Below are 22,906 nucleotides of genomic sequence, written 5' to 3'. Positions count from 1 at the left end.
AAAAAATGAAACAGAAGTCACTTTACAGAAGCAGAAAGAAAACTACTATCCTGCATATGTAAAGATGAAGAAAATAAGTACTACACACTGCTCATTTTTCCATCACATACAGAATTGAGAGCAGTGTAGTATTACAGACGCATGAATAAACTGACTGCAGCTCCGCACAATATATAAATTTTAATCTGAAAATCTGAATCAAAACTACTCCTCTTCCTCCTGGATTGCAGAGTTTTTTTTTTCCTGGCTACTTCAGAAACATACCAAAGTTTATAAATTTTCTACAACAAATTCTAAAAATAATTTCTACTGTATACAGAAGCAGTTAATAGACTTCCTGTTTTACAAATGAGTAATGCACTATTCCCAGTTGCATTAAATTCCATTAACAATTATGAAGTTTGACAATTGCCCTTCAGGTTTTAGACAAGCTTGTTGTCTTCCTTCAAATGTTTATAAACTATGTAAGGACTCCTAAACAGCTTAGATTCAATAGAACTTCTCTAGTGTTAAGATTTCTTCATATCAAATTTATCAGTGCTAAGACTAAATACCCTCAACTGTTAAAGAAAAGGAAAACAAAATACAATCCCCCCTACCCTAAAAAAAAAAAAAAAAAAAAATCAGTACAAGATTTTATATAAAAATATAATGTACATTTTATATATAAAGTGATAACCAAGAAAACAAAAGGGAAAGCTCTGTTAAAAAAGAGTAACTTAAATAGACTGAAAACCACTAAAAAACTCCAAAAGCATTTAAAAAAAGCTGTGATATCCAACATTAAAAATTCAGCCTACTCAAAACGAAAGCCATACCTTAAGACACACTACAGAGCTACTAGGTTTAGGATAATCAGAACCTTTTATATTCAACCTATGACTAGAGTAAGTGTTTAGCCTTAGAATTTCAACCCAGTGTAAGTCAGAACATTTCTGCGATAATTAATGGTCTAGAGGGAAAAAAAAAAAACAAAAACCAAACAAACCAAGATGCTAAGATACCTAGACCCTTGATTTCAATCACAATAAAAATGAGAATGTAAATATGATTTCTGTAGTAGTTTGAATTTTTAAAGTTAATCTCAATAAATGTTAAAGCTTGTTTCACAGTATTCTACTCCGGGAAGGATTGTCACAGTCTAACAATAAGTGAAGCCATATTCTATCTGCCGGGAGCAACCACAGCTCCTGGTCAGAAGAAAGCTCCTTCTGCATCACCAAGGAGGGAAGGAACCGCCTCTCCAGCACTTTGGTGTGCTCACCACCGACCTGCCAAAGTGAATAGCACAAGACTTGCACATTTGGTCTCAATGTCTCAGAGCTGCAATGCCAGCCTGCACACACCCATCACACAGCACTGTGGGTCCTCTCCATATCCTGTGGTGTTTGAACTCTGAAGGATCCTGCCAGGTCCTGGCACTCAGCAGGAACTGATGGACAGCACATTCCTCAAGCATCTATCTGCTTCCAGTCCTTTCTCTCACCACATCCACCTGCAGGCATCAGCCATTAAAGCACCACACACTGGTGCCTGTCCCATCACAAGACACTTGTTGCCACTCATGTAGTAGGTCATGTCTCTCATACACCACCACAGGTAAGTTAAGAAATCCATAGACTGTACTATAAAAGTCTTAAAATCTCACTGTAAAGCCTTCAGAAATATCAGATTTCAAGGTAGTGTCTAAAAAACTGCTGTTCATAACCAGATAAACACATGTAACTAGTTCATGGGCTACTAAGCCTGAGAGTGAAAAAAAACCCCACAAAATGGATTAAACAAAGCAAGTCAGACAGATTATCAAGATCAAACAGATCACCCAAGTGAAAAGACTGAAGGGCCTGCTAAAGAAAACAGTTGAACAGCCAGAACCCCTGCTTGAATAATGGGCTTGCAGTTGTAGGCGCCCAACATATCCCACGTTCAGGCAACAAATCTGCATCTCCTGAGCACCAAAAGAAAATTTTTAAAATGTAATATTTCATTTCTATTGCAGAACAGATTGGTCACTGGGGTTCACTGAGCAGAGTAAAGGCTTTGGGAAAACATTTATTTTATTTACAATAATGATAGTCATAAATTAACATACAATTATATATCCTAACTGTATTTATTTATTTATTTATTCAGCATGAGACAGTTTTTAAACAGTCAATCTTTCTTATTTTCTGACTCATGCAAAAAAATCCTGTACCTTTTTGTGGTAACAGTTAAACTGCACAACTGAAAAAAAAAAAGATACTTTTTACATTGCAATTAAAAAGCCACGATCTTAGTAACATCAGGGAAAGGAAAAAAAAAAAAAAAAAGAAGGATTGAACAAATAAAAGAGGATTGAGCAAATATTTAAGTGAAAGAGGACAGAATTTAGGATGGATAAAATCTTTCTGGTCAGAAATACAAGCACCACCTAAAGGCCTTTAAAATAAGCCTTTGCTAAGGGCAAATTATTAGTAGCTTACTTTCCAAAAACCTTTCCAAGCCTACTGACAAACCTCACTTATTCACCCAGGTGAATGACTGGCCAATCTTTTAACCTGCCAGGGGTCCGCAGTGTCACGGGCGAAGGGCAGAGCGGCCCGGCTGCCGGGGGGAGGCGGCCCGCCGGGCCCACCCCGGGAGAACGGGGCACACGCGGGACAGACTTTTTTCCACCCTCAGCCTTATTCTCCCGAATAGCCCACGAGCAAGCTGGGAGGCACACAAGGCTATTCTGGAATTTAATCTCGGGTATCACCCAAAACTCTTCAGTAGTTTTCAAAATCAAAGTTTTTCTAAAGATGCTGGCACCTCATACCCGACCTTTCGATCTTTGCTCTTTTCTGTCCTTGCGTGGCTTCCCCACAGCAAAGACTCGCTGCAGACCCGTGCTGACCGTGTCACCCACACGGCCACTCCAAAGCCCCGTCACACAAGCACCTGACGCTGGTGCTGGTCAAGCACCCGCACATTCATGTGAATATGAGTTAGGACCGAATGTGCCCCTTCCACAAAACTGAAGAAAAAAACCCAAACCTTTACAAGATGCAATAATTTAGAAAACATGTACTTTACAATATATCCATGTACACATCCCTCACACTTTGATGAAAATAAATGCTCTTCAAGTACCAGTCTTTAAATACAAGTTCTTGGTATCAGTTAGAACAATTTAATATTGCTAAATATTATTTTAAAACTTTGGACCACTTCTAGCATGAAAACTTAAAGCTAAATGCTGTTCAAAGATCCATGCATCCAGCAGCTATCCTTGCCTATTTAAGTGCATTCATGCTACAGCCAGTAATGAAATATGTTCAGGTATACTCAATTCATTATCATTACATGAAAATGTTAGTAGGAAATGGTGGCATTTCAAAAAATGTTTGATTAATCCACCTTTTTTCTACATTTTTCATTTGCCTATAGTTTAACAACCCTTTCACAAGTATCCCATGTCTTCATGTGGGTTCATACAACCTGAATTACAAGTTAAATATTTAAAAGTTTTCTTTTTTTATTTGTTTTCAGAGAGGTACTTCTGAATGCAATTTGTCACAGTGTGAACATAAAATAGTTCTCACATAGCTCTATAGAGTCTAATAAGAAAGAAAATGAGAATAAAAAAATTGGGCCATATGTAAAGGTTAAGGCCAGGAAAACTGTTATGGCAATCAGTTCAGCTTCCAGCAAAGAGACCACTTTATCCTGTTGTTTCTGTAATTTTTTTTTTTATATGTTGCACTTCATTCACATCCAGCTATCATTTCAGGAGCTGAAATGGCAAGGAATCAGCCTTTGGCAAACAGTTTAATAACTGCTTATCATTAGAAGCCATGTTAAAGAACAGACACATATTTAGACTAAGTGCAGCTAGCCCACTTCCATGATTAAAAATATAATTTACTAGCAATATCTTTCTCCTTTTGGCAGCCAACTCATTATCCATGTGCATTAATTTCTCCCTTTCATAATTATCTTTCACTATTAGAGACACTCCTTCATGCAGTTATTTTCTGAACCTTTTTGATCTTTGATGTCCACTCCTTTGATTCTGGTGACCATACATAAATAATCTTCTCTAATTCCAATAAAAGGTCACTGTGGATACCTTGTTGGACAAATCCGACAACAGCAGAACAACTTATAAAAAAGCAAAATGAACATTCAAAAGAACTTGCACTCTTCCTACTATTTTCTAAGGCAACATCCTATTGGCAGTCCTAATTAGCATCCTAATCATCGCAATCGCAAATTCATTATTTATCCACCTATAATTAGTTGTCGATAATTAGGGTACAGATAATGGCTGTCTCCAGAGTTTTCATAACCAGGTCCTAAAATTATGATGTTTAAAAGGGGTTTACTGGTGATAAACGTACAATGAGACCTCACCAGAATTCACTTACTCTAATTGCTGCCTACTGGGATTTCAGCAAAGATACCTCTCGCCTCCAAGCTGCCATAGGTCATGCATCTACTGCCGTACATGTACTAGGCATCTTAAGGATACCACGGACACTAAGCAGTGTCCTGGCCCACATGACACAATGCTGTGAAGGACAAACCCCTTTTTTGTCTCTTCATGGAAATTGTGGTGGTTGAATGTAAACTTGAATTTATGACACCTAAGGATATACAACATCATTCCTATGGCTTGCTTTCCAAAATGTTGCATGAAATCTGAACAACGTAACTAAAACTTAGATTACCAAATTCTCCAGTGAAGCCTGATTTTCTCAGTTTCTTCCTTCTATTTACAAGCTGATGTAGCTGGCACTTTCTCTTATGGAGTTTTCATCCACTGGAAACTCAGAAATAGTTTCTCCTGTTGTTCTCCACTGTGTCCCCCGCAAAGACAGTATGTCATCTGTTTACTGTCATGCTTCAGAAAACACTCAAAGCCAGGACATCCAATGGCCTTACTTGAGCATCTGCAGAACTCATGCTGGAGCCTTGTAAAGTTACAGGTTCCCTCCACTTCCCTTACCAAACAAGGTTGAGTGGCAATACTTTACATGTAAAAATAATTTTTTAAAAGGCAAACCACATAGTTTTCTTCAATTCAGACTATCACATCAAAATAACATTTGGCTTTATAAAATAATTGCTCATTCCCATTCTGATATGATGCCTACTGCTGGACTGTCTTCCACTGTCTCCCTGAAGCACCCCTAATGCAAAACAGTTTGTCAACTCTGAGCATATCAGTACAGGTTAACCTGACCACTGAGTTTTATAATACCAGCACTAGAATGTCTCTTTAAAAACTCTCTGCTTATGAGGAGTCTTTGCAAGTCAAATTCTCAGACTGCCTATTCAGACACACCAGGTACAAATTTTCCTAAATTTTAATAGTCCTCAGCACCAGACTCCTTGTGTTACATCAGCAACTTGTTGCCATGGGCGGCACATGACAGTAGAGCTCCTGCTGTAACTTATTGTGGTGGGTTGGCTTTGGCCAGCAACCAGACCCCACCCAGGTGCTCTCTTACTCCCTCTCACCAGGACAAGGGGAGAAAATAAAATGAAAAGCTTATAGGTCAAAATGAAGAGAGGGAGATCACTTGGCAACCACTGTCATGAATCAAACAGACTCGACTCAGGGAAATTTAATTTATTGCCAGTAGGGTGGTAAGAAACAAAAGTAAAATCACCTTCCCCCTCATCCCACTTCTTCCCAGGCTCAACTTCACTCCTTCATTCCCAACTCCTCTGCCTCCCCAGCCCAAGAAGGCATGGTGGGATGGGGAAGAGGGGTTGTGGTTAGTCTGTAACAGCTCCTCTTTGCTGCTCCCTCCTCACATTTCTCCCCGGCTCTAGTACGGGTCCTTCCCACATGCTGCCGTCCTTCAGGATAAACCTGCTCCTGTGTGGGCTCCTCCACAGCCTCTGCTCCAGCACCTGGCGCACCTCCTCCCCCTCCTCCTGCTCTCACCTTGGGGCTCACACAATTGTTTCTCACTCTGTTTCCCCCCTCCTCCTCGGCACGTTTGGTGGTCTTGCCCTTTCTTACACACACTCCCCGAGGCCGCCCTGTGCGGGCTGGAGCCGGCTGGAACCGGCTGTGTCCGGCACGGGGCAGCCCCGCACCTGCTCACCATACAGTAACACGTACAAGTTACTTCTAAAACACAGAATTCCTACTTTGGGTTATTTTGTGGTGCTCTGCTTCACTCTGAAGCTGAGAAAAGGAAAAAACTGGAATGAATTCACTGCCACAGGGGGACCATGAAGCACTAAGGTCATGCAACCATGACAGACCAACACAACCTTCAGCTGAAGCTGAGCCACGTGCATTGGCGGAAAGGAAGTAATGTAACACAAGGTACTGAGAATGTCACTGATTTGCCACCAATCAGAATTCATAATGTTTGATTCTAGTATGAATACAGAATTATGAGAGATATTTTAGTAGGGTTACATGTTTACATTTATCTTACATTAACCAGAAACCAATGCTACTGTGAATTCCTCTGTAGAGCCCTGTACCACGGCTGAAGAATTGGTCAGTAATCATTTACTAGGTACACCTAGATACTGCTTAGGTAATTAGATTTATAATTGAAAATAATTCTGTTTGAAGTTGTTAGAGAGATGTCTGACACAGAAGTAATTTATTACCTAGAATACATTGGATAAGGTCTCAGATGTACCACAGCCTGAAATTAATGAGAACTGGGGCGAATGAACTGTAACAGTTTACAGATCTCTGCCAGGGAACAGTGAAACTAAGTAATAGGTAATTCCGGCAGGGGGAGATTGCGACCACCGACTCATGGACCACCGACCCAAATTACAACCCAGACTCATTTCTAGAGATTTCTAAGCTTTAGTGCACAGAATCAGGAGGGAAGTATGATAATGATTTCCAGGAATTCTTGTGTTTATGTATGAATACCTAATGATACGTATGATTGAATAATATATAAACTGAATGATTCTTGTGACTGGTGTGCATTGTTGGTGAGAGCACTCACCCGCGCACCTGGCCATCAATAAAGAAGTGTCTGCTTATCTGCATCACATTGGTGTCGATAAGTTCCTATTCCGGATTTTCAGTAACGAGAAGACTTTTTATGAAATACTATGTACAACTCTAAGCCACGAACATTTAAGAGAAAATAATTCAAGTGGGAAAAAATTGCAAATAAAAATTATTAGGATTGCTAGGAAAAAAGAAGGTGGATTTGTACTCATGAATGTACATTTTTGTACATTTAGTACTTTTTGCCGACTCATGAGGCAAAAGAGCCTCCAGGGGTAAAAAATAATTATTTACAATAAGAATGCAATGGTAATACAAGAATATATTACTATAAATTAGAATACACTGTAGGCTCCATCAGCCTTGGGTAATACTTTGCTTGGGAACTTTGATGTCCTAAAATGGGTCCTCAAACTTATTCTCAACCAGTGTTGACTCCTAAGCAATGCTACTGCTGCTTTCCAGGATATACTTTCTTCCTGTAAATATGACCCACAAGATAAGATGATCAAGCTCTTGTTAGATGCTCCATGTCTACTCTGCAAACCATTTCTCTGTACTTGTGTAGTTCGCACATGGCTTTGTTTTTCAAGGTTTTATAATTATCACCTTGATTTATTCTTAGCAGATTCTGACAGCAGAACTGCATGGTCCAGAAAGGTAGGAAACTCAGACCTCTACCTATGGGGACCCCCAGGCTGCGGCTCCCCAAGGCCTGGGCACAACAATGGGTGCCCCAGGACCAAGCACAGCTGCTCCACCCAACAGCCCTCAAGAGACAGCAGTGGCTCCAGCCCCTCCAGTGCTGCCACTGTCCCTCCACAGCTGCCACCACCTCAAGGGACAGCACAGACAGCATGGCCTCTCCAGCACAGCCAACCTCAGGAGCACCCTTGGGCAGTGACAGCCCCCCAGGCAAACATGTGGCAATGGACCAGGGCACCTATCCATATGGTGTCCAGGGAGATGTCCAGACCGATGTCCACATGGAGGAGGACACTGCCCAGGAGGCACGCACAAAGCCCCTACAACTAGTGCTGGGGCAGGAGGGAAAGATTAGACTATTGCAGGGATCAGGGGGTTCTGGAGAGGGCGTGAAGGGGGGTTCTGATAATCTTCTACCTTTTCATGATTGTTTTATTCTTTGTTTTTCATTAAAAGCCCTTTATCCAGACCCTCTCTGTTCCTGCATGGGATGGGGGGGGGAGCACAGGTGGCAGCAAATGGCACCCAAGATCTGCAAAAGCATTGCTGAGCCCCACAACAGACCCACCAAGCCTCAAAGGGCACCAAGCCATCCTCAGGCCTGAGGCAGCGCCAGTGGTGCAGGCAATCGTGGAGGGGGACTCCCCTGTCCCTTCCCCAGGGGAAGCAGCCCTTTGGCGGGGCAGCCATGACAGATGGCTCTACACAGGACTCACGGACACGGCCTGCGCAGAAAGCACCTCTGAGCCCCACAACCCTGGGCACCACCCTCCCACCCTAGGGCTTTCACAGGCTGCTCTACCTGCTCCCAGCCACCCTGCCCTGTCCTCAGGCACCTGCTGCAGCCCCACAGGTGGCTCCTCCAGGCTGCCCCGGGCAAGTAGCCAACAGGGGCAAGAAGCCACAGGCTCTGCCTGTCCTCAGCAACAGGGAAGAACCTTGGGGGGACCATGGCTCAGGCTTCCTCACACAGCTCCAGGCAGATGACACCCAGGTCTCTTCCTCCTCTTCCACTCAGGCCGCCCCTCCAGCACACAAGGCCACTGCAGCAGTCGGCCACCACTTGCCCTTAGGGAAGCCACGCTGGCAGCAGCTCTGCTCTTCCCATTTTCTAGCTTTGCAGTCACCAGCTGGGAAGCATTCACGACTGCCAGTCACCATGCAGTTACAAACCTGTACAAATGAGCTCTCCACAGCAGAAACAGTAAACTGCCTTGGCACTGGATTTCAATCAGGGTTACTTCTGCTCTGTCTGCAAATCCTGCAAATTCTTCGCTGTGGCTTCTGGCACTCTTGTTCGTGCTACTGTTCCCCAAAAATGTTCAAGTTCCCTCTTGCCTGAAATCGCTTTGGAACTCACTCCCTACCGGAACACCACCAACTGAGTGGCTGCACACTACATCTCCTACAACACTGGACAACTGCTCTTTTTCTTGTGCCACGCTAACAGCTGTTGTTTCCTTTTGCATTTCTCCTGCTACCAGGGAATGGGAAATGCTCTCTCTTTTACTTTTAATATATTGCTGCCTATCCTGGCTTTCTGCAATACTTTCACAGGTTTTCAGTAAGTTTCCCTATTTCTTTGGATCTCAGATTTGCTGCAGAACAGCCCATTTACACCAGTAGAATGACTATAACCAGAACTGTCAGGAGAACTCAGCGAGTTCTGCTGTTCATGTGTGCACCACTTACACTTGATCTACCCCTGTCTGCTTTAAAAATCTGATTCCACAGGAGAAAACAGTTGCTAAATTTTCCCTCCTTTCTGGGAAAGGGCATTTTGTCTACAAAATTCTCCAACTCTCTGCAATAGCTTACAGTGCAGACCTAACGTGCCTCTTCCCTTCATGGAACAACATGTCTGTTCTTCTTGTCTACAGTTGTCTTCACAGCTCATGGAGAGCAGAGAAAAACTCCCCAGTGTAACACCAGAACTGCAAAGCTGAAGGCACAGGCACAGAAACTGCCCCAACATTGCTTCTAGGGTGATGTATTTGCTCTGGGAGCCTTCCCTGAGGAGTTTGTTTTTGATTGTTTGGTTCTTATACCAATTTCTATCATTTTCAGCAACGTTAGCTTCCAATGCTGAGCACTCATGAGATTAGTCCCCAGAATTATGGGATTACTTTAGGGAAAGGGAGCCAAATGTTTTTATTCACCTCCTGGGTTTTGCAAGTGCTCCCTTTTTTTCCTCCAAGAATAGCTCTGCAACTCCAGGAGAGAAAAACTTGCATGAAAGATGAAAGTTGCTTTTCTCACACAAGGAGATACTTGGTAGTTCCTGGGGGGAGTCTCAGGATAATCTTTCAAATCATGAGATTTGCAATAAAAGCATGAGCGGTAGCGACCTCGCATTTCTGCCTGAGGACAGTGTGTGTATTACATACCCCAAGGTTACAACAGGTTCTTCTGTGACAGGCTGCCCTGTAGCTTTTTCTTCTTAACCATTCCCTTCTCCACTTCCATCTCTCTTCTCCCATCACACAGTAGTGTTACTGGTGAAGATGCAGAAAAATAGGAGGTTTCATAACCTTTCTCTTCAGAAACAGGACTAAGGTCATGCAGATCTCCTTGTTCAGACTCAAAACAGGACCTTGGTTCTCTGAGTTTTACTATTTCTTCCCCTTGTGACATTAAAAAGATGAAAACCCAAATAAAGGCATCAGAATGTAAAGCATCAGGAAGAATCGGCCAGTGAACAAGTCCTACAGCTGATACAGATGTTTCACCACGGTCGTCTTTGGGGACTCCCACAGAGATGCTGCTGCCATCCCACAAGTGGGTCGTTTACCCAGTGTGCACTATGCCAAGATACACACGGAGCAGAGGAATTTATTTATTCCGTGGCTGCGCAGAGTCGGGTGCTGGTGGTAATTCCACTGAGCCAGCATGCCGCACCAAAGACCTTCAAGGTATTTATAGACTTCAGACTACAGGAATACACGTTGGCTGTCGTGGCCATTTGTCACCGAAATCGGGAACGAACCTCTTCACACCAATGCAGCATCAAGAAGCAGGCATTCTCTTTACTGCCGTGCTGGATGCACGGGGGATCACTCCCCCTAACCTGAATCCTGAAAGACAGAGGCACACTCGTGATAGACAGTAAAAAATGAGTATGTGCAGAATTCCTGAGAAGTACCCGCTTATCTCTAAGGAATCTAATGCATACGTTAAATACCTGCCTATTTCCAGGAAACCTAATGTAGACATTGTGAGACTGCCTCCTTGCACACAGACTTGCTCATCTTGCCAGTACAAAGCGCAATGATCTGGGGAAGGGTCGCTCTGCAGCATGTAGGCTTGTTATCTTGTTGCTACGGAGCTTATACAAAGGGGCCCATTATTGGGATATTAATTAAATTGTTTAAGTTTTTTGGTATCAACCCCACCTTTCAGAGTAGATTTTCTTACTACTTCCATCTGTTTTTCTCAATGGTTCTCTTCATACAACCTATGCAGATTCCTGTAACAGCTCTGATTAGAACAACACAAATTATTCCTTCCAATGACGTCCTTTCCAGTTCTCCTTCAACAGTTCATGTGACCATGTCCTCAGATACACCTGTTCTCTGGGTTGGAATGGATGCACAGGCATGTCTAGGGGTAGCGAGGCATTCACAAGGACACACCCTCACCTTGATTTTTGGACCTTCATTCAGAGAGGATCTTCGCTGGATGGGACAATCTGCCACCAAGGTTCTTTTGGCAATGGCACTGACTTTACCTGAGTATAATGGACCCAAGGTTCCATCTCTCCTACCTTGATTGCAGTATCAGTTGTCAGGTGTACTTGAGAGGGTCCTTCCCATTCTTCTTGGAGAGGCTCAGAGTTCCATGTCTTTATATAGACAAAGTCTCCTGGTTGATGCTGGTGGACAGGAGGGCCTAATGCGAGAGGTCCTGTCGAGAGGATGTGTCATCACAGAGGTGCAAGAATTGTCCCTGAAGAAATCAGAAAGAAAAATATTTTTTAAATCTGTATTTTCCATGACATGTATTTCCCCTGCAATCAGTGGCGCTTGGTATGGTTTTCCATAGAGTACCGCGTCAGGACTAATTTTACTCCCAGACCTTGGTTGTATTCTGATGCTAAGAGGGCTAGTGGAAAGGCCTGTGGCCACTTTAAAGAGGTTTCTTGACGTATGTTACTAATTTGCCCTTTCAGGCTTTGATTCATTCTTTCTACCTGTCCACTTGATTGAGGCCTCCACGGGGTATGTAAATCCCACTTGATACCGAGGATTTTACTTAACTCCTGAACTGGATCTGCCACAAAATGTAGACCCCAATCAGAAGACATTCTGGTTGGTACCCCAAACCTTGGTGTTAAAATTTCTTTGAGTAATAGCTTAGTAACCTCCCTAGCTTTGTTGCTGTAACAGTAGAAAGCCTCTGGCCATCCTAAGAAGTTGTCAACCAATACCAGAAGATACCTAGATCCATTTTGTTTTAGTAATGCAGAAAAAACACCAAATGCAGAACAACGTACACGGTGATTCTTTGTCCTACCATTAATTTTCTGGCTTCTTGGACTAAAAGGACAGTTGGGGCTACAACATGAAGACATCCTGGCCATCCTCTACTCACATGGTCCAATTGTTTGGAGAAATATCCCACAGCCCTTCCCCACGTTCCCACTCTGAGTCAGCACGTCCACGGCAAGATGTTGTCCTTCATGTACAAAGAGCTCAAAAGGTTTAGACAAATCGGGCAGTCCCAATGCAGGGGCTGATATCAAAGCCTTTTTTCAGTCCTTAGAATCTACCTGGCATTTAGGGGTCCATAGAAGGCGGTTCTCTTCTGAACCCTTCAGAATTTCATGAAGGGCTTTTACCAACAGCCCACAGTTGAAAATCCACAGTCTGTACCACTTGACCATTCCCAAAAATGCCCTCAGCTCTCATATGGGTCTTGCTTTTGGAGTTGTCAGATCACTTTTTTCTGTCAGCTCCCGCTCTCCGTTGTCCCTGTAAAACCTCAAAGCCTCAAGAAATCACAGTCTCTTCTCCTACCTGAGCTTTGCTCTTTGATACACAATACCCTCCTTGTCCTCAGAAGTTCAACAGGCTTAGAGTCATCTGTAAACACTCTCCCCGAGTCTCTGCAGCCAACAGAACGTCACCTACATATTACAGAATCACAGAATCATTCAGGTTGGAAAAGACCCTCGGGATCATCGAGTCCAACCATCAGCCCTACTCTACAAAGTTCCCCCCTATATCATAGCCCCCAACACCACATCCAATATTGCATCCATATTGCAGTAGCGTTCCCTCTGGGTTTTCCTTTTTTCCATTTTTCCAGTTCATTGCCAACCTGTTGCCAAATATTGTTGGACTGTTTTGAAACCCCTGAGGTGGCCCCGCCCAGGTCAGTTGTGTTTTGCGTCCAATGCTGGGGCTTTCCCATTCAAAGGTGAACATCACCTGACTGTCTTTGCCTAGAGGTACGCAGAAGAAAGCATCCTGGAGATCAGGTACAGGAAACCACTTCTGCTTTTCCTTCAAAGGCGTCAGAAGGATATGTGGGTTAGCTGCTACTGGGTGAAGGTCCTGAACAATCTGGTTCACGGCTCTTAAATGTTGAACTCATCTATACTCCTTGTCATTTTGCTTTTTCACTGACCGTATCAGGCTGTTCTATTCTGACTCATACTCTTATCAACAATCCATAATTAAAAAATTTTCTTTATTAATTCTTCCAACCCCTTTCTAGCTTCCTACTTCATAGGATGCTGGCTTTGCCTTACCTGTTCACTTCCAGATTTTAGAACTTTTACTGGTTCCGCCAATTTAGACTCACCTGGGATTCCGCTAGCCCGTACCAAGGGTGTTACTGCATCCTCTGCTCCTGCAGGAATTCTTTCCTCGAGTCTTTGTGCCTTCTGTAACATAAAAATATAGGGGAATATAAGCCATATTTTGTGCCGTACCCTTGGGGGACATCATTCCTTACTGGTTTCTACTTGGACATGGAGCCCCAGACTGTAACTCTTCTTTTAACTCTTAGCTTAAGCCTTACCCTCCCTGGGAGGAGCAAGAAAACCTCTTGGGGGCGGGACAGAAGACAGGGAGCCCCAACATTCCGTCCGCAGCAATGCTCAAACACAAGCAGCCAGACCTGCGCCCACTGCACTGACCATGGCCCGGCCAGCCCTGGGGCACCCACCGTGTGGCCCCCAGGCCCTTCTGATGCCTCGGCTCCTGCAGCCATTCTTCTTCCCCAACACCTTCACTGCTGCAGGTTGACTGACCCCAACCCCGAGGGCCCAGGGACACACTTTGGGGGAACATTGCACCTCTCCCTCCTCCATCTCTGTCTCCTGTGCCCCCTCCCCTGCCAGCTTGGGATTGCCATGGCACCCCCAGCCTTTGCTCAGGCCTCTCTTTCGGGACCAATCTGCCCAGTCAACAACATTTACAGACAATTTCCCATTTCTCTCATTTCCCCTCCCTGGTGTGCAAACCCATCCCCCTGGCACAGCAGCTCACCCCACAGCGATCGTCCCTGCCACAAGCTCCCCACTCAGCTAGCGCAGAGCAGGGGGATGACAGTGCTTGGGGCCAGCTCGGCAGGTGCCCCAGGAGACTCCCGCGGGTCCCCACCTCATCCCATGACCCTCTCACCCGTGCAGGTCTGCAAATGGCTGCGTGCGGCAGCTCCTTCAACACCCCCATCTTCCGCTGGAAACAGACAAGCACCAGCCTGCTTCTGGCCACCAAATTTGCCATCGGCCACAGGGTTGCTTCTCGGCCAGGCTTCTACCTTCTACAAAACCAGTCCTTTCTCAGATATTTTCCCCCAGCTTGGTGCAAGCCCCATGCTTATACTTCAGCAAGCACAGCTCTGGTGACAAAATGCAGCGTTCACAGGGCAAAGCATTTTTGGCAGCAGAAGTAGCAAAGCAGGAGAAGGAAGTTGCAGACATATATAGCAATAGCAATATCAAAGTCGGGCTGAGTGAGTAAGCTGGAGCTGCCACAATCAAGTATCGGTACTAAAACAAGGCACATCCTCACAAGTCTTTGCAGTAAATGTCAGAGAACACATCGGTGAAAAGTCTCAGCTTATACAGCACTCTAATATGAGCTAAGCATTCAAAGGAGCAGAGGCAGCTAAGAGGAAAGTCATATGAAGAAATAAATATTTCAGACCAGAAGTAATGCAGCCTTTATCTGATAAAGCTAGTATTAAATTTCCGCTCTCTCTGCTCAGGTCATATCCATAAGGACTCAGAAGTGACCTTAGCTGACTCATCAGAACAAACACACGCGCACACACACAGACAGCAGCAAGCAATGGCACAGCCAATTTCCTCACCACCTTCTTCCTAAGGGACAGGTGAGCAGACCCCGCTTTTTTCCTTTCAAGCTACACCTGTCTACCACCTTGAATGCTTAGTCACTGCACATTTACTACATCATTCTCTTTGCCAATCCACCTCTCTCAGAAGTTTTTTACTTGCAGAAAACAGAAAGGCACAGTGCGCTGCAAGAACACTTACTTCTGCTCTGTGACACTACCATTAAGCAGAACACACTTGTTTGCCAATCAGTTCCAGAGCATGCAATGTCCCTTCCGACACTGGAAACCCATCTGAGGGCTGACAACTAGAACAGGCATAATTCACTTAATTAATGACCATCACTTCTTTTTTGTTTCAAATTATCAACTGAAACACCAGTGCCATGACACAGGATCAAAAGATTGTAATTGCTAAATAATAGTCAGGATAGGTGCGTTCTAATACTTTTCTGGGAATATGGTAGGAACTTAGGAGTAAAATATATTTACCTATTAATTGAAAACATCTGAACAGCAAAACATTAGTAACATTTAAATTCATTCTACAGATCATTTACAGAAAAAAGGACTTTATTCATATGATTACTATTATGCATTATTCTTCTCATCCATCTGTACCCACGCACATTCCAGTTAATGGAGCTTTATACACGAATTTTTGCTTCCATTAATCTTGGGGACTTGAGGCAGCTAGCAAAATTATGCCAGCCAGTTGCTTACACAGTGCATTCTTACAAGAATAATTAAAATAGCTGTAATTATGATATTTTCCTTTAACTCACTTATGCTAAAAAACAACAGGAATTCATTCCTGCAAATCACCACACAAGACACACAGGTTTAATGCTTAGAACTGTATTTTGTTATTTAGCAATGAGACAAGTTTTGGGGGTTTTCCTGGTTTGTTTTTTGGGGTTTGTTTGGTTGGGTTTTTTTAAATTTAAGGTGGCTCATACTAAACCTTGAGGTGTCATGTAGTACCAAACAAAGTGTTTTCACAGTTAGAACCCAATGAAAAAATAGACCACACACTTCAAATACACAAGCCAGAAGGGCCATTTCCAAGTGATTTTTAAAACAGTTTTTAATATGTATTTACATATAGCCCAGCTGCTAGTGTTTTAGTCATGTAACTAAACATGCTCATGTTAATAATATATTAAGTGTTGGTGAAGAGACATTAGTTTACAAGGTTTTATAACCACTTCCATGGATATGATATTACCTTTGTCAAGTTTAACATAATATTTCAAAATAAACAAGTCATCTTTTTAGTGCATGCACCGCAAAAACTGTTTAAGCTACAAATAGCAATTAAAAAAATAGGCATTTTCATCAGTAAATGAAACTCACAGTAGACAATTACTCAATAAAATACTTTTATTTATGTACACATTGTAAAGATACTGTACCATTCAACAGAAGTTATATTGTACAAGAGCAGACCTGAATTTGCTTAATACTTCTAAATTCACTTTAAGTGGCAGTCTCCCTGAGCTTAAGAAAGGTGTTTTATAACTGCACATGACATCAATATTTAATCACTGTTATCAGGAAAAAGCAAAAAAACCTGAAAGATTCGGACATGAGTATGTAGTGGAAGAAGGGCCCAACAGTACAAGCTGAAAACTATTAGACAAAGACATCACTGTGGTAATGTGACTGTTGCAAGGTCATGACCAGTACTGTAAGTAAGAGTAAATATTGTAGAAAAATTGGTGAGTGGGAAGGGAAACCATGACAGCTTTTGGAAAAAACATAAGACAGTACACAAATGGAGGCAAACACAATCAGTGATTTAGGAATGATGTATGAAGACAGTAAAAACCAGATGCCTGGCCAGAGTGTCTTAGATCACACAAAACACACCCCCCACCCCCCTGAAAAAAAAAACAACCAACCAACCCCCAAAACAAACCTCAAACACACCCATCATAGTTTGTAGTTTGGTTTGGATTTGTTTTTTTAAAAAATGTTTTAGCCAGAAAGATGACAAAAAAAGTACTCCTTGAATAAGCTTGACCCACAAGAAAGCAGGATGAAAAGTGTCTAATAGTCATCCAGGCAAACAAAAAATTCACCCGAAAACATATTATGCAGGAGTTGTCCAAATCACTGCAGCAACACACCCTGTGACCTGATCCAGCCACTACTGAAGCTGACTGCATTTTTCTACATTGGATTGCAGATCAGGCCCTGTAAGATTGGCCCAAAAGGACTGGGATTAATTTCACATTAACAAAATTTATAAACAAACTATGGCTAGTCTACCTTTGGGTTGAAAAGCATCACTTGGTTATGAGCGTAGATAGCAAAACCCTCAGTTAAGAGAGCTTTTTCAGTCTTGTTTCAAAGCAATGAGAGTCGTCCACAATCACAAACTAGAAAATCCTCTTGATGAGAGCAGCCAAAAGACAGTGAAGAAAACACTCCAGTATATAAAAAAAGAGTCTTTGTGTAATAGAACTGGTAACTCCAATTCTAGGCCATCAAGATGAAGAAGAAAGGTTGTCTTTATTTTTATGTCCTGTTGTATTTCTAGCTGGACTGTAAAATCCCCTCATCCCTCAAACTAACAGAAATAAAATGAGTGCTGTAACTGGCTTTATTGCATTGCTCCCTTGTTAACCTAAGCACTGCTAGACCTCCTAGAACAGGTGCTGTTAGGTATTATTAATTACATAGTCAAGACATGCAAATGATTTTCAAGATACACCATAACAGTCTTTGTGTGAAAAAAGCTCACACTAAGATGTATACAAAAAAAAAAAAAAAGATTGCCTTATTATAATTAAAAAAACCCTTTTAATGAAAGATTTTAAATCCATTTAATAACATTAGACAAGTTAATACTACAAAATATTAAACTTTAGAAGTCTGGTGCCACTGCCATAACTATCCACCTGTCTGCTTGGAGCACACCTAACCTCTTTTTTCAGTTCCAAATTCATTACTAGCCCCAATCCTCCATATTCTTTTATTTTAGCACATAGAAATTTCACCTCCTTTAGCCAGTCATTGTAAGAATTACATACTTGGCACAAACTTACTTTTCTTCTGATGCTTCCATTTTTTGTTAGGATTCTTCAGAATTCTATTGCTGGGATTTTTATACTAATTACCTCGTTTTATCAATTCCAAACCTTTAAGTTTTAAGCAGCATAGAACACACCATCATTTTGATATCAGGTGACTTATCCTCTGCCTCCCTTCCCCTGGAATTCCTGCAAGTGAGGTTTGGATTCTGCAAGATATGCATTTGGATCACATATCTGGATTCTGTTTCCGAGGAATTCATCCCTCTGTTTTCTTCTAAAGTACTTTATTACTCTCCCACATACAACCCCTCAGGAGAGCAAAGTAATTTCAAGCTGTAGAGAATCCTCTTTTCTCTAAAATGGTGTCCAAGACAGGTGACACTGCTAACACACTGCAACTTCACACTGGTCTGCTTCAAAATAAGAAGATAGCAAAAAATTTAGATTTTCTGTATTGAATATCATCAGGATAACAGATAGAGTTGCCGTGTAAAACTCCTATGACCCTCTAAGCCCCGTTTTTAACAGGTGATTTTAGATAATCACCACTTCATCATATCAACAAGATCTGGCTATACATTTGTGACCTAACAGTAGTAAGTTTCCCTCACACAGCAGCTCTTTTAACTCTGTGCTCACACAAAGTGTAATAGGGAGTATAGCAACTGACTACTAGTTTCCTCCCTTCACTCACAACAAAATCAAAGACATTCCCACCAAAAATTAATTAAAATGGGGTTTTTTACACCAAACAGTGCTTCCCTTACACATTTAAAACAGTATGTTACACCACAGATCAGTACACAAAGCCTCTAACACATGCCTTGACCTAAAATTCTTCACAGCTTGGGCTTGCCCAGTCTTACTACTTTGAAAAATAAATCTGTGTAGCAGTGTCGTCACACTATACAACAAAGGTCCAAAGGACAGGCTTTTTATCCCACTAGCTCCGTACACCAAAATTAATACTTTTGCCATTCTCCTGCCACTAGGTGTCACCCTTTTCTATTGCGACCTTTATTCCTTCACACGCTGTACAAGATTTCATCCAGGAACCATCAGACCAATACTAGTAGTAGAAGGATGTTCACCACAATTTGTCAAGCCTCTATTTAAAAAAAGCAACCCTATTCCTTAGGTCAAGGGAAGTGATGTGGCAGATAAAGTGCAAAGGATTGTTAGCGTCATTCTGTATGTTCTTTTAAGTAAAATAAAAATACTAAAAGAACAACTGAACTCCTAAAGGAGATGATACAGGCTTTCCTTCACAGAGGAGTCACCTCAGCTTCTAAAATCCTCTATAACTAAGAGAATTTCCAAAAATAAGATGAATCGTAGCACACTAGTGGAACCAACTGCACAACTGCTTATGTCAGACCTACAAAGAAAATTATTTTACTAATCAACCAGCAATCTTTTCCACGATGAAACAGAGTCAAACATTCTGTCATTGCTGCTTGCACTTCAATGATTTCAAGTCCAGAAGTGACCACCATGATTACCTAGCTAGACCACCAGTGTAACAAATGTCTGCAACCCCACACGCAGACCTGTGGTGGATGGAAACGCTTCCCATGAGAGCAAGCTAGAAACTACAACTCACTTTGACAGTGAGCACTCAAACAATTATCTTCCTCAAGTGCACTTAAAAGAAAAAAAAAAAACCAAACAAACAAAAAAACCCCAAACCACCCCAAAACCTAGCCCTGACTGCATTCTACCTCTGATCAATTCAACCACTTGGAATGATTTAATGGCAGAAAGGAACAAGGTACCCATGCATACCTCTCTTAATAAACAACATAATTTCCAGTATCACTATCTCCAACATATATGAAATTGGATTCAAGCTAAACTTGTTTCAAGATGAGCTTAAAAAACAAATTTACTGTAAAGCCACTTTGAATCATTAGGACACAGGGTGCCATTAGAGAGCATGTCACTACTAAATCATGAAATAACTGTCCAACCTGACAAAATTGTTGGTATAATTTATAACTAAGAGGTTGAAGACCTTATGTATATGCACATACGAAAAATAAACAATGCTTTAAATACTTCTGGTGCATAAAGAATATTACCAGCAAGGAATCACTGTGTTAATGAGCTTCTTGCAAAAGCTTCTAGTTCACAGGCAAAGAATTAATTTGCATTGTATTCTTCCGCTGCCCTATAGGATACAGCTGTTTCAGTGTTATATCCTCTTCTTTTGATGTGTTTCACCATTTAATCTTCCATTTTCCATTGTTTTATTTTCAAAGTTCCAGTCAGTTGGGCTGAGGAGTTGCTGAGTTTTTTTGTACGTCCAGTATGGGTTAAGTATTAGTGTAACGGCAAATAATCCGGAGAATAAAACAATAAAATGAAGAAGTCCCAAATTTTCCATCACAGAATTCCAATTGAAAATACACACCCACCACATGTGGTAAGTAAGAATCATGCGGCAGTGAAACAGGTGGATCATCACCCACTGGTTTGCCTTCCAGAAAAAGGTGTTAGCACAGCCAGCCTAGAAAAAAACAAGAACAGAAAGTATGCAGAAATTAGACTGTAATTTCAAGATCAAGAACTGGGCAATCTGTAGTACACACTCTCAGGCATTTTTCCCATGCAGAGCTATGATATTCCACATGCATACGGCATCCCAAACTCAGAGTGAATCTATACCATCTCACTATCCACATGCACACAGCATCACACAGAAACCTGTATGTAGGACTACAGAAATATCACCACAACAAAAGCAGGTATCAAAATAACATGGATATCAGCCAGATGAACGGAGTTTTGCCCAAAAGCTATCTAGACAAACCACACAGATTACCTATGGGCAAGTAAAGATGCATGAAAACTGTTACAAACATAATTTGAAAATTATGTTCTTACCTTTAGAAGCATCCAGGAAATGCACGTTGAGGGAGTGCTCATCTCCAGCAACATTCCCATCAAAGGCAGATAATGTCCAGATTTCACATTAATCACTAGACCAGCCAAGCCACCAAAAGCAAGCAAGTGATGAACTACCAAGAACACATCAAATGTTCTAAAAATAATGTTGGACATATGAACAGCTACATTTTCAAGCAAGAAAAATCCAGCAGCTATTAAACAGTTAAACCAACTCCAATTTTGCTGTGAATGTACTTTGTCAGCATGAAAAACAGGATCTATGAGCAAAGCCCATAAACCAGCAACACAGCTCTGAAGTCCAAACACACCACGTGTGACTGCCATATTCCAAAACACCTTCTCCTTTGCATACAAGGCACGATAAGTGGTACTTATCAGTGAAGACAACCAGTGAGACAGAAGAAATATTCCCGAGTAGATTAAAAACCCAGCAGCTATAAATGACAAACGAACTTCCCATAAGAGATAGTCCCAGTCAAAAATGGTCTCAAACACTGCATCATCATTTGCAGGACTCATTTCTTCTTTTTTACAGAGCAAAGCCTTGCAAGGGACTTGACACTTTTCACCTGCACTATAGTCTATTCCGCCTCTGCCGTTATGCAAACCAGAAACCACGAACTCTTCTGTCTGGAACAAGAAGAAAAAAATTAAGTGAATTTAAGTCATTCATATACATAGCTTCTAAACCACAGAGAACTCACTTCAACTGCAGTTATAACTTTGGTCGTGCTGCCATTAGCCACAGTCATCCCAAAGACAGGTAGACAGACTGACATAAACACTTAAGCAATGTGTTTAAAGATTAACAGCTGGCCTGCAAAATCTACACTTGTAAAAAGTAATGCATTGGAACAAAAGCTGAAGAGAGCAAAATAGGAAGGCAAGAAAGAGGAAGAGACAATACAAAAAGCAAACCCTGTTTTCGTACTTATGAAACCTGTATTCCAACAGCAGTGTGCAGTTATTATACTCCATTTTTCTCCTACTTCCCTGCTCTTCCCTCACTGATTTTCCACCACTTTCTATGGCTTTGAGTGCAATTCAGAATCTCAGATACAGATCTGGGACACAGAACTACAAAAACTTAATTCGATAAGTGGGACCACTTACACAGAACAGGGCCTTCAGAATCATATCTCAAAACAAGACTTTGCAATCAGTTTCTGAACATTAAACCACTTTCCAACAGAAAACATATTCTAAAAATGCAAGAAGAGTATGGAATGCAGGCAAGCAACATTAATGCGTGTTATTAACATTAGTGTAATTAACTGAACATCCCAACAGTAAGTGCCTCAAGTTAACTGAAACTTCCTGACACACCACAGTTCAAACACAAAGATTTCTAGGAAGGGAAAGCCAAATAATACTGAAATATTTGAATGCCAGCTCATTTTATGAACGATTTAAGCGATATGAGCATGACCACTAGGCCCACCACAGCCTGTAAATGCTCAGAACCACATTGCGTTTGCGAGTTTGGCAGGAGCCAGATGAAAAAGCCACAGCGACCACCGAGCACGGAGCCCCTGGTGAGATTTTGTCGCCTTGCTTCACCACGCAGCAAATGCCACCACGACAACTCGGATCCTGCAGGGACCTGCTCACCCTGGCCTTTGCTCGCAGATGCTCCCCGCCGCCCCAAGACGGGGGGTGTGCTGGCAGCCCCGGCCCGAGGGCCCTACGCGCAGCCCACGGCCCCACACCTGACTAGACCGACTCGAAGGTGGAGTCCCAGCAGCGCCCCCCCGCCCCAGTCTCCTGGGGGAAAAGGGGGGTAAAACTCATCTGCTGGCACGCACAGGTCCTGAACAGCGCGACCCACTGCGGCAAGTCCTGGCTCCTGCGGGGCCGGGGCAGCGCCTCTGCCCCCACACAAGCACCGGCAGAACCCGTCCCCGTCCGTCCCCCCCCAGCCCCCGAGCACCTCACGCAGACCCGGGGGGCCGGCCCCGGCGCACAAACCGCGCTC

At 42.5% G+C, this 22,906-nt stretch overlaps 1 protein-coding gene across 3 annotated transcripts in view; it reads right to left on the bottom strand.

Annotated features, from left to right (window-relative positions):
• Positions 1–18,071: 18,071 nt before the first annotated feature.
• Positions 18,072–22,906, bottom strand: part of CLN8 (CLN8, transmembrane ER and ERGIC protein) — a 12,352-nt gene continuing 7,517 nt past the window's right edge. For 2 of the 3 annotated variants that reach the window (XM_026845791.1, XM_026845792.1), the window contains exons 2-3: positions 20,908–21,561; positions 18,072–20,530 (exon numbers count right to left, since the gene is read on the bottom strand). In XM_026845791.1, the coding sequence (XP_026701592.1) occupies positions 20,216–20,530; positions 20,908–21,450 (858 nt within the window). In that variant the 5' untranslated portion in view covers positions 21,451–21,561 and the 3' untranslated portion in view covers positions 18,072–20,215. Of the gene's footprint in view, positions 20,531–20,907; positions 21,562–21,862; positions 21,883–22,906 lie in introns of those variants that run through there. The other variant, XM_026845793.1, reaches the window with a different exon arrangement.

This window comes from Athene cunicularia (assembly GCF_003259725.1).
Source record: "Athene cunicularia isolate RWA chromosome 3 unlocalized genomic scaffold, athCun1 chr3_part1, whole genome shotgun sequence".
In the NCBI taxonomy this organism is placed as follows: Eukaryota; Metazoa; Chordata; class Aves; order Strigiformes; family Strigidae; genus Athene; species Athene cunicularia.
The sequence above is the reverse complement of the archived record's forward strand: the minus strand, read 5'-3'. Positions and strand labels throughout refer to the sequence as shown.